Genomic DNA, 12,913 nt, shown 5'->3' with positions numbered 1-12,913 from the left:
CCTTCATAATTTTATATGTTTATACAAGATCCGCCCCCCTCATTCTTCTGAATTCCAATGACTATAATCCCAGTCTACTCAGCCTCTCCTCATAAGCCAATCCCCTCAACTCCGGAATCAACCTAGTGAACCTCCTCTGCACCCCCTCCAGTGCCAGTACATCCTTTCTTAATTAAGGAAACTAAATCTGCACACAGTACTCCAGGTCTGTCCTATCACCCTCACCTTGACCTCTTTCCACCTATCACATTTCCGACGCCCCTCCCCCAAGTCCCTCCTCCCTATCTTTTATCTTAGCCTGCTGGACAAACTGTCCTCATTCCTGAAGAAGGGCTAATGCCCGAAACGTCGATTCTCCTGTTCCCTAGATGCTGCCTGACCTGCTGCGCTTTTCCAGCAACACATTTCCATCTCTAATTTTAACCTTTGTCCACCCCAGTCCAACACCGGCACCTCCACATCGTCAATAACCCAAATGGCAGTCTTGTATATTGGTACAAATCCTTATGGGTACTAATTGTAGCATACTTCTGGGAATCCTCATCTAACTGCAATTGCAAATACACAGGGCTCATGTCCAGCTTCGTGAAGGCATATAAATCCTCTATGCAAGGGATTGGGTACTTCTCAAGCTGTAAAAAGTGGTTTACCATTTGTTTAAAATTTTCATAAAGGTGAACCGACCCTTTGGGCTTCACGATTGATACAGTTGGTGCTGCCCATTCTGCAAACTGGACTGGTTTGATGATTCCTTTGCTTTTCAGCCTCCTGACTTCTGCCTCTACTTTTGCTCATATGGCAAATGGCACTGGGCAGGTCTTATAGAATCATGGAATGCTTCCTGGTCAACATCAAATGGCCTTGCCTCCTTTGATAATCTCGAAACCTTCCTGAAAAACATCTAGGTATTTAAGTAGGACTTCATTCAGGCAGCCATTTTCTAACTGAAAAATGTTGAACCAATCTAGGTGAATCCTTCCCAACCAATTTCGCCATATCAATCTTGGGCCTGAGCCTTTTATTACAATCAGTAGTAATTGAACCAGCTGCTTCTCATAAGAGATCCAAGTTATACCCTTAATCAGTAAAGGTTCCCTGATATAGGCTCTCAGCCTAGCCAAGGTCTTGTGCAAATTTAAAGGGCTGGCATCCAGATTGAATTTTATTCAAGACTGGTTCTACAATCACTAAACTGGCTGGGCTGGTATCGCCCTCCATTAGAACCAGGTGACCATTTAACCAGCTATTTATTTTGATTGACTCTGATTTGTATGTTGCTAAGCAACTTAACTGTTCCAAACGAGATGCAGGTGAACTTCTCAGGGTTTTCACTCTCTTGGATACAGGCCTATGAGTTCTCTTACTCAATTTAAGTCTAGTGTGACTCTTTTGCTGTCTTGCATCAGCATACCTACAGCAGCTACAATGGCTTGTTGGCCCAGATCCTGAAGGAAATTTTAACCGTTTGGCCGAAGCTTGGCTTTGTTTTGGTGATTTGCTGTGGGCTGACCTAAAGACCCTCTGTTCAGAATATGGCCTGAATGAGGCTACGCAATTCCCTTCTCTCAAGTGGTGTTTCCAAAGCTCAGTCGGACTGGTGAGGGTGTCCATTTCCATTGGAATACCCTGAAACTCCTATGTTCCACTCGCTGCATTTTCCAGTGTTAAAGCTAATTGTAGTGCCTGTTTGAAGTCCAGTTGGGCTTCAGCTAATAGATGCTTTTACATGGTTGCATCATTAATCTCACTGAAATAACTCCATTGAGGCCAGTCACCAAGTCACCCTTTATTTACACACGGAGAGTGCTTGACACTGATCTAGCTCCCTCAGAGCCAGCTCTCAGGATGAACAGGATGTTTGACATTCTTGTTCCTTTTTTTTTTCAAAAGGAGTCAGCTCCCAGAGTGAGCAGAACCTCTGATACTGTTTATACACTTTTTTCTTTTTTTTCCCAGCACCCACGTTGTGTGCGCAAGTGACATTTCTGTTCTTATCTGTCAGCCAGAGCTCACTGATTGGACCAGATTAACAACCCCAATAAGAGAACTCATATTCAATGAGGTCTACCTAACTGACATTATTACAATCACTATAATGATCACCTATCTTTTCAGACCCTCCTTAAACATATCTTTTTGACAAAGCTTCTCATTGCTCCTAGTATCTGCTTTTAAGGCTTTATTGTCTGAATATGCTTCTGTGAAGTGCCCTCGGATGCTTTTCCAGCTTAAAGATACTGTATAGATTTGAATATTCATGTTCTTAGGCACAGTAAAATTTGCCCAATGTCAGCCATTTCTTTTCGTGACATTTCAAACTGTGTTTCTGATTTCAAGTTTGCTAGTTAGGTACAAATGATATGACTCCATCTTTCTTGACACTATTGATTGTGATTGATATCAAAGTCATAAACTTTTTATTAGTTAAAAACTGAAAAAAAATGATCATGATAATATTAGCCTCTCCTAAACCTACAGTGGATTGCCCTTTGCATCAGATTACATTTAGAGAACTGAGAAACTCATCTTACCTTCACACGAACCATTTCTTCAGGAACATTCATCATTGCATTGGTTAACCAGCTTTCCAAACTTTTTGCAAAATTTCGAATTGCTTGAGTCAAGGCACCTGGAAACCAAGCAGTTGCATTTAATAGCTATAAATAACGATTCACAGAGCACAAGAATACCAAATATATATCCATAAAATTGTTCTAGCTATAATTGTAACATTATTTAACTTTACTGGAAATACTCACTCGGGATAGGTCGTAAGACATCTGGGATAAGGATCTCCACCAGACCTTGGTAAAGCATGTTATCACAGTATTTTGTCCACTTCAGAGACGGCTCATACTTACAGAGAACAACCAGGCATGACTTAGGGAGGCGCTTCTCAGATTCATCGTGACTATGAAAAGGAAACATTGAGTTGACAACAATTTGGGTCATTGTCAATGACCATATCATTTTTTAGTTTCTCTTTTGAATGCTAAAGAGGATACTGACAAAACATTTGACAGTTTTGAAATATCTAGGATGCCATTCTGTCAGAATTAGATCTCTGATTTAGTTTATTAATCCAATGCAATATCCATACCCCACCTCATCTATAGCTTACCTCAATTTCTTTCCTACCCTGACTTTTAGAATTCTTTTCTCCTGCAAGGCACTCTGTCAATCACTTACACTGACAATCCTGAGCCATCACTTGACTGGGAAGTGTTGTATCGCCAAAATGTCTTCCACAAAGTTTCAACCAGAGTAAACTGTAGGTTCACCATAACATCCAGGATAGCCTGCAGAAAGAACATGAAGAAGTCTGAAGAGTTTATTACTATTTTAGTAGTAATTTGTCTGGCAATGCCGTTAATAAATATGGAGGAATAAAAAAGGAAGATGAAGTAAGAATGCATTCATTCCAATAAATTCACTTTATGAATAAAAAGTATTATGAACTCTTGGAAAAGAAAGCTTCCATCTGAATAAGCCCTTGGTAGGCAGAAATCCTTTCTTGAGAGCAGCTGCTCCATCAAAGGCTGACATTCCTCCAGTACCAATGTCATCACTGGGAATGGTAGCTACATCCAGGATCACAGTGAAGCCTTCAGCAGGGATTGATATTGGAGGAGAAATGGGGTCTGGTGGCCAGCCTTCTAGTTCACAAATCCCTCATTTAAAGGACTCAATTGGCTTCTGAGATGGAAGGCTAGCAACAAAGCTTTCCTCCTCCAGATTTTATTGGAGGGATGAACACCCTGTACTTTCCTCCATGAACACATGCCTTTGAAGCCTGGAGGGGGATCCATTAAATTTTGTCCATTGGGTTAACAGACAAAAAGGGGATGACAAAAAAAACTTTTTAAAGAAGGAAAATAATTGGAAGGCAAAGTGAAACTATAAATTTAAATTATTATTAAAGAATTCTACATACAAACAATAGAAGAAAACGTGGATTGTGACAGGGTCACAACACCATTATGACAAAGATATTAAAATATCTACTGTGCCTTTGTATTCACTAAAATGATGCACGTGACAATAGAAACGTATCTGGAAAGATATCCGTGGATGAGGGTGGGGGGGATTATTGGTAAATAAATTTAAACCTCAGGTGTAGATGGATCGTCATTGCATTTTTAGATGAAGTTAGAGATGACACAGGAGCGGGACTACTTCATTTACATATATGGAAAAGGAATTAGGAACAGGTGGTGATTTGGTCCTTTAAGCATACTCTGCCATTCAATATGATCATGGCTGATCATCCAATCCAGTAACCTGTTCCCCTACTTTCTCCCATACACTTTGATCCCTTTAGCCCAAAGAACTATATGTAAAAACATGACTTGGTCTCAACCATTTGCTGTGGCAGAGAATTCTACAGACTCACTACTCCCTGGGTGAAGAAATCTTTCCTCATTTCAGTTCTAAATGTCCTATCCCAAATCCTTAAACTGTAACCCCTTGTTCTAGACTCCCCAGTCATCAGGAACATTCTTCCTGCGTTTACCAGTCTAGTCCTATTAGAATTTTATTGGTTTCTATGAAATTCTGCCTCATTTTGCTAAGCTCCAGTGAAAATAGTCCTAACCGATGCACTCTCTCACTCTGCACATTGATTCCTGGAATGGCGGGACTAATCTGTAAACCTCTGTTGCATTCTGTCCATAGAGAGAACGTATTTCCTCAGATAAGAAGACCAAACTTTCACACACTACTTCAGGTCTAGTCTCACTAAGAACTTGTTCAACTGCAACAAGACATCCTTGTTCCATAGAGAATCCTGTCACTATGAAGGCTAACATACCATTTGCCATCTATCAAAGTGGATAACTTCACATTCATCCACATTATACTTCTCCTGTCATGCACTTGTCCACTCACTCAACATGTCCAAATCACTCTGAAGCATCTCTGTAGTCCCTCATAGTTCACTCTCCCACCAAGCTTGGTGACATTTAGAAACGTGGAGACATTACTTTTAGTTCCCTCATCAAAATCATAAATACAAATTGTGAATAACTGGGATCTACACAGTGACCCTTGCAGTACCCCACTAATCATTACCTGCCACTCAGAAAAAGACTTGTTTATTCCTACTCTTTGTTTCCTGTCTGCCAAACCGTTCTTCATCCATGTAATTATACAATCCTAATTCCACGTGCTTTAATTTTAAATGCTAATCTTATATGTGGGATTTTATCAGAAGTCTTCTGAAAATCCAAGTAAATCAGATCTACTGGCTTATGGTCTCTATTAGTTACATCCTTGAAAAATGCAATAGATTTATCAAACGTGATTTCCCTTCTGCAAACCCACGCTGACTCTGCCTAATCCTGTCAATGTTTTCTAAGCGGTCTCCAATAAATCTTTTATAACTGAGTCTAGCATTTTCCCAATTACTATTACTAAAGCTAACTAGTGTACAATTCTAAATAAAAACTGAACGAACTGCAGATGCTATGAATCAGAAACAAAAACAGAAGTTGCTAGAAAAACTCAGCAGATCTGGCAGCTTCTGAGAAGAGAAATCAAAGTTAATGTTTCTGGTCCGATGACCCTTCCTCACCTGGACCAAAAACGTTAACTTTTCCAGCAACTTCTTTTTTTGTAGTCTATAATTCTACCTCCTATGTTAAATAGTGGGGTTACATTAGCTACTTTCCAATCCATAGGAACTGTTCAAGAGTCTATACAATCTTGAAAGGTGAAAATGCATCTACTACTTCCAGGGCCATTTCTTTAATTACTCTGGCATGTAGATTATTGAATGCTAGGGATTTATCGGTCTTTAAACCCATCAATTTACCTAACACTATTTCCTGGCACACTCATTTCCTTCAGTTCCTCCTGCTCACTACACCTTGCTTTCTGTGATGATATTTGTGTCCTCCTTAGTGATGACAGAACCAAAATATGCATTTCATTGGTTTGCCATCTCTTTGTTTCCATTGTAATTTCCCCTGTTTCTGATTGTAAGAGATCTATATTTGTCTTAATCTTTTACTCTTCACATTCCTACAGAAGCTTCTACAGTCAGTTTGTATTTTTGGCCACAAGCTTACTTTTGTACCCTATTTCCTTCCACTTAACCAATACCTTTGCCCTCCTTTGCTGAAATCTAAATTGCTCCCAGTCCTCAGGTCTGCTGCAAATTCTGGCCAATTTGAATGGCCCTTCCTTGGATCTAATAATAATTTTCCTTGTTAGCCATCGTTGGGCCACCATTCCCTTTTTTTGTGCCAGACAGGAGTGAACAATTATAACAGTTCTTCCATGCACTCTTTAAATGTTTGCCAGTACGTATCCACCCACCGTCATCCCCTTAAGTGATGTTTCTCAATTTATCATAGCCAATTCGTGCCTCATACCATCACAGTTTCCTTTTTAAAGATTCAGGACCCCAGTTTCAGAATGAACGATGTCATTCTCCATCTTAATTAAGAATTCTATCATACTCTGGTCACGCTTCCCCAAAGGGTCTTTCACAGCCAGACTGCCAATGATTCCTTTCTGGTTACACAATATCCAGGCTAGGATGGCGTGTGACGTACTTGGCTCCTCAATGTATTGATCCAGAAAAATCAACCCATACACACGCTAGGAATTCTTCCTCTATGATATTGTTACTGATTTGATTTGCCCAATCTATGTGCAGGTTAAATTTGCCCATAATTACAGTTATATCTTTACTGCTGTGTCTCTAATTTTCTGTTTAATGCCTTCTTAACATTACCACTACAGTTTGGAGGTCTATATTTAATTCCTTGATTATTTACTGCCCTTTGGGCTTTTTAAACTCTACCGATACATTCCACTCCACTACAGCTAATATCCTTCCTCATTATTGCATTAGATTCCTCTTCAACCAGCAATTCTACCCCATGCCTTTTCCTCTTTTGTCTGTCTTTTCTAAAAACTGAATATACCTGGATATTCAGTTCACATCCTGTCTCTGTCATCCCAACAATATCATGCTGGTTTATATCTATTTGTGCAAATAATTTATTCAATTTATTGTGAATGCTCCATATGTTGAGACACAAGACCTTAAGTTTAACTTCTTAACATTCTTAGTCTTTCTTACATTATTTTACACTACTTTTGCATTGGCCCTGCTTGATGCCTACCCTTGAATTCATTTGTCTTATTTTATCGTGTCTTTTATTTTTGCCTGTTTTCCTCTCTTCTGTCTGCCTATATAAGTTCCCAGTCCCTAGTTTAAAGATTCCCCAACCACATTAGCAAACACTTCCCCATGAACGTCAGTTCCGATCCTGCACAGGTCAACCCTTCCAGCTTTAACTGGAACCACTTCCCTGGAACCAGTCCCAATGTCTTAGGAATCTGAAACACCCCCCTTTGCACAATCTTTCCATATACTATGGACATGTAATTCATTTGGGAAAAAAATACAGTAATGGAGACCTGCCAGATTGCGAATGTAATTTCTATTTTTAAAAAGGAATATGGAACAAATCCTGGGAACTAAAAATCAATTAACTTTATGTTGATGGCTGGATTGATACAGAATACTTACTCAAAGATGAAATAGAAAAACACCCAGAAACTAAAAATATAACAGTTTCAAAAAAGAATGTCATGCCTGACCAATCTGACTGAGTTCTTTGAGGAAATAACAGAAAGGAATAAGGTAATTAGATTAGATTAATTACAGTGTGGAAACAGGCCCTTCAGCACTTCTTGTCTAGGGCTATCCAGTTAATTTGCTCACAGACTGATATCAAGTTCATCTGGGGAAGGGGAGGTTAAGGAAAAAAGGGGACTGCAACCATGGGAACCTATTTAGGATTGCAGGCTGGGAGGGCAGGAAGTTAACAAATGTGAAGAGGGCAACAGTATCTGTAAGGGGGAATATGGCAAAGCCTGAATAGGAGTAATGCAAGAGGGGGACTGCTCCATGATCAGGAGCACCCTGGCTTCAATGCGGAAAACTGTATCAAGACATCTAGCACGATCACCTCATATACCAGAGGTTGGGGGTGAGGTGGGGTGGTGGTTAAGGGGAAGTGTGCAGGTGAAGGCTGAGGAGAATGTAGAAGCATTGGATGGTGATCCTTCAGGAATGACTGGGAGTCAAAGAGGGACCCAAGAGAACTGGAAAATGGCTAATGTAACACCTCTGTTTAAGAAGGGAGGGAGTTAGAAGATAGGAGGTCATAGGTTGTTTAGCCTGACTAAATAAGAAGAGTTTGTGGTGTTAGGGGCAAACTACTGGCATGGATACAGGGTTGGTTGACTGGCAGATAGCAAACGGAGGAAATAGAGGGGTCTTTTTTGGAATGGCAGCCAGTGACCATTGGAGTTCCGCACGAGTCAGTGTTGGGACTACAACTATTCGTATTACACATCTGTACAAAGGAACTTACGGCATTGTTACTAAGTTTTTAGATGACAGAAAGAGAGGTAAAGGGACAGGTAGTGTTGAGGAAGTGGGGACACTGTAGGGCTTGGTCAGGCTAGGAGAGTGAGCAAAAAAGTGGTATATGGAACATAATGGGGGAGAGTTTGAGGGGTTTTGCACTTTGGTAGAAAGAATAGAGGCACAGACAATTTTCTAAATGGAGAAAGGCTTAAGAAATCTGAAGCGCGAAGGGACTTGAGTTATTGTTCAGGATTCTGTTAAGTTTAACATGCAGGTACAGTTTGTAGTTAGGAAGGCAAAAACAATGCTCGCATTCTTTTTGAGAACGCTAGAATATAAAAGCAGGGGATATATTGCTGAAGCTATATAAACACTGGTCGGACAGTATTTGGAATATTGTGAGCAATTTTGGACCCCACAACTAAGGATGGATGTGCTGGTGTTGGAGACTCAGACACCTATGGAGTATCTGGAGAGAAGACTTCTGAAGAGCCTGTGTTTCCTCCTCCTGTTGGGTGCCCCCTAGCACCACCCTGTCTCCTTGTGAGAAAGTGGCATTTAGAGTGCACGTCAGGTTCTCCAAAACCAGTTGCTATATCTTTAGACTTGAAGACTGATGACTGGGGCAATGGGGTCCAGGTATGTGCGCTTCTCCAGCAGACCTGAGGGTGCTGGATTTGATTATCCATGGCAGTTAGCAACCTGCTCAAGTAACCACGAGACATAGAAACAGAAATAGGCCATTCAGCCCGTCTGCTCCTCCATTCAATGAGATTGTTGCTGATCTGATAACAATCAAATCTACTTTTCTGCTAACCATATTGATTAAAAATGTGCTTGTCTCAGCCCTGAACATAATTAATGATCCAGCTTCAACAGCTCTCTGCGGTCAAGAATTCCACAGATTCACTATATTCTGAGAGAAGAATTTCTCCTTAAATCCATCTTAATCTCTTATTCTGAGATTACGCCCTATGGTCCTAGAATCTCACGCGAGGGCAACAACCTTTCTGCATCTACTCTGTCAAGTCCCCAAGAATCTTGTATGTTTCAATAAAGTCACCTCTCAACCTGCTAAATTCCACGAGTACTGGCTGAACCTGCTCAACGTCTCCTCATTGACTATCCATCCATACCTGGGATCATCCTAGTGAACCTTCTCTGGACTGTTCAAATACCAATGTATCTTTCATTAGATAAAGGGCCCAAAATACTTCACAGTAGTCCAGCTGTGATCGGACTAGTGTCTTGTATATTTTGAGCAAAAACTCTCTACCTTTATACTTCACTCTCTTTAAATAAAGGGCAACATTCCATTTCCCATCCCTATTACCCACTGAATCCTTATGTACTGCAGCTTTCTACATTTAAATAACATTCAGCTCCTCTATTCTTCCCGATAAAGTGCATAACCTTACATTAACTTTATATTCCTTCTGCCAATTTTTCGTCCACTTGCTTAACCTCTCTATGTACCTCCGCAGACTCTGTCATCCACTTTCATCTCACTTACTCTCTCCCTCTGTCATCCTCACCACTTGACCTCCCATCTATTTTTGGGTCATCAGGCAGCCAGATAATTTCACATTTGAGGGAGTCGGGTTCCCATAGCATAGCTGCACTTCTGCAGTCTCTGGGTTATGAGGGCCATCGCCTCCCATATACTGTCCGCTGCTCTTTTTCTTCCCTGTGCATGTGGATGAAGTCACTGATTGCTGACACAGGTGCTTGGACTCCAGCAGTCGTCTGGGTGTCAGTGGCCTGGAATTTTTCTTCCTTGGCCATCTACGGAACTGTCAGTGTGAAGTGCTCACAAGAATGTGCTCCCAAATGTTTTAATTGTGACATTCCCACTGAAGTGTCATTATCTGTGCTTGTGGGAGGTATAGGAGGCAATCTTGCCTATACTTCCTCTGAGGCATCTTTCTTGGTCTCTTTCTTAAAGGTTAGGAAGGAGAGAAGGGGAACAGAACAGGCCATTTCTTCACCGGTCTTGTGGACATCCCATAGTTACCTGTAAGATACATGAGAGAAAAGGCATTGCAGCCAATGGTTAGAATTGGTGTTCAATTAATGATCTAGAGGCTGAGCTTACTATCAGAATTACACTGGAATGAAGAATGGAACTTACTCAGTTGGGAGGACATTATGTCTTCACATCCCCACAGGAGCCATCCCAATCTTCCCCCGTGAAGGGCAAGATTCTTTCCTCTTATGGGATGAGAAGCTCAATGTAGGGCACCCCTCTTCTCGTCTGGGCTCTTGCTGCCCTACTGTGAGCTGCGTTCTTCCAGAATGAGGGAAAGGGAGAGATTGAGTGAGATGAAAGTGGATGGCATGGCTGTTCATCCAGGTGCAGGTGGTCAACAGGTGATGAGGTGTCCGGATGAGTGTGTAGGCACTGCAGAGGCCTTGCAAGTTTAGTGGTCTGGAATGCTGGGGAAATGACAGCAAGTGAGGGAAGGTGTTGCAGGCAATAGTGGGAGTGGTAGAGTATGAGCCTTGGTGGGATGCGGGTGCAGGAGCAGAGATACAGTGAGTGTGAGGTATCTGAGAGAAGAGTGTGACACTTACCCTGGTGGAGCAGAGAAGGTCACTGACCTTCTTGCGGCACTGTTGACCGCTCCTCTGGACTGTGGGGGCTGTACCTTCCCAGGTGGTGACCATGGACCAGGCTGCCAGCATCTGGTGGTGTGGCCTCCTGTGCTGGAAGAGGAAGTCTGCACCACTCCACCCACCAGTACCTTCAGATCCCTGTCAGAGAATCGGGCACCAGTTACCCCTTCTCCAACATGTTGAGAATGTCTGTCATTGAGGAAGTTACTGTGCTTGACCATGCACAGCAGCCTTTCAAATATGGCATGAGTGGCAGGGATGCCAGCTTTTCAGCAGATATAGAGTGAGTGATGAGTTCTTCTGGGAATGAAGTGTGGTGAAATGGGTTCAGAATTTGGCAAAAGGAGCACCTAGGCATAAGGTAAGTAGCTAATAAGTTGAGTTTGGTAAGATACGACAAGAGATCTCACAAGGACTTGCAGTAAAAAATCTTCCAAAAGACTTGACAAGATTGACACAGACAAAACAAAATGTAAGATTCAACCTAATGGACTTAGATTATCAGAAAGCCCTTGACAAAGCACCACACAGTATGTCTATCACTGCCAGAATTGATTGTGGTGACTTAATCCAATTGAAAGGCTTGCCTGCACTCTTAGCATCAGTGATATGGATGAAGGTAGGAGCATGGGGTGGGCAAGTAGGATCAAGCCAATTAAGACACATAAGAAACTCTTCAGGAGCTTGCTTAATCTATCTTAGGTTCCATCTCCCCTCTAAAATGTGAAAATTTTGCATTTTTTCAAATGCAAAACTTACTGTCTAACTCTGCTATATAGAAGATGCTGTGGAATAAGATTTATTTGACTTGCCACAGTGCATTTTGTACATTGCACCTGTGTTGTGCTGGTACTAAATGCAGTGAATGCTTAATATGGTGGACCAGTGCTAAGTACACAGACTACACTTTCCCAGTCGAAATTGAGAATCCTCAATATTGGTGAAATTGCATTCATCACAAGTGGAAAATATTGCATCACAAACCTCATTTGCATTTTCAAGAAAGTGGAAATTTCTGGGGAGCCAGGAGATGAACTACAACATGGAATGCCCAGTTTCTAACCAGGACCTGTAGCCAGAGTATTTATGCAATTGATTCAATCAAATTATGTCTGGTCAAATGGAGACCCCAATTACACTGATTGTCAGGGAAATAGAGTATCATAATAGCACTGAACGTTTACACTCTTTCATGTTGGAAATACTTTTCTATGTTCTATACTTAAGTGGTTACTAACATTTCTGCCATATATCAGCCCAACTCTCAATATTGTCCAAGGCTTGCTACATGGTACACAAATGAATCTATTACCTGAGCAATTGCAACTGGAACTGATGTTACAGGAGTGCACAAATATGTTCATTTCTCACATTATGATAAGACCATGAGACTATACGAAATAGGAGCGGAAGTAAGGCCATTCAGCTCATCGAGTCCACTCTGCCATTCAACCATGGCTGATGGGCAATTCAACTCCACTTACCTGCACTCTCCTCGTAGCCCTTAATCCCTTAAGAGATTAAGAATTTATCAACCTCTGCCTTGAAGATATTTAACGTCCCGGCCTCCACTGCGCTCCATGGCAATGAACTCCATAGGCCCACCACTCTCTGGCTGAAGAAATGTCTCCTCATTTTAGTTCTAAATTGACCTCCTCTAAATCTAAGGCTGTGCCCACAGGTCCTAGTCTCCCTGCCTAACGGGAACAAATTCCACCCTTTCTAAGCCATGCATTATCTTGTAAATTTCTATTAGATCTCCCCTCAACCTTCTAAACTCTAATGAATATAATCCCAGGATCCTCAGCCATTCATCATATGTTAGATTGGGAGGTCTGTACATAACTCCCATTATGGTTTTATTTTGCCTTTGTGGTTCCTCAACTCTACCCACACAGACTCCAAATC

General features: G+C 41.4%; 1 protein-coding gene across 6 annotated transcripts in view; it reads right to left on the bottom strand.

Annotated features, from left to right (window-relative positions):
* rfx1a (regulatory factor X, 1a (influences HLA class II expression)) overlaps positions 1-12,913 on the bottom strand; it is a 155,926-nt gene that overhangs the window by 34,262 nt on the left and 108,751 nt on the right. For all 6 annotated transcript variants that reach the window (XM_043694804.1, XM_043694803.1, XM_043694805.1 and 3 more), the window contains exons 11-13: positions 3,190-3,299; positions 2,760-2,911; positions 2,532-2,629 (exon numbers count right to left, since the gene is read on the bottom strand). In XM_043694804.1, the coding sequence (XP_043550739.1) occupies positions 2,532-2,629; positions 2,760-2,911; positions 3,190-3,299 (360 nt within the window). The remainder of the gene's footprint in view (positions 1-2,531; positions 2,630-2,759; positions 2,912-3,189; positions 3,300-12,913) is intronic.

The sequence above is a fragment of the Chiloscyllium plagiosum genome, chromosome 8 (genome assembly GCF_004010195.1).
Source record: "Chiloscyllium plagiosum isolate BGI_BamShark_2017 chromosome 8, ASM401019v2, whole genome shotgun sequence".
Lineage (NCBI taxonomy): Eukaryota > Metazoa > Chordata > Chondrichthyes > Orectolobiformes > Hemiscylliidae > Chiloscyllium > Chiloscyllium plagiosum.
Note: the sequence above shows the minus strand (reverse complement) of the source record. Positions and strands in the feature narration are given on the sequence as shown.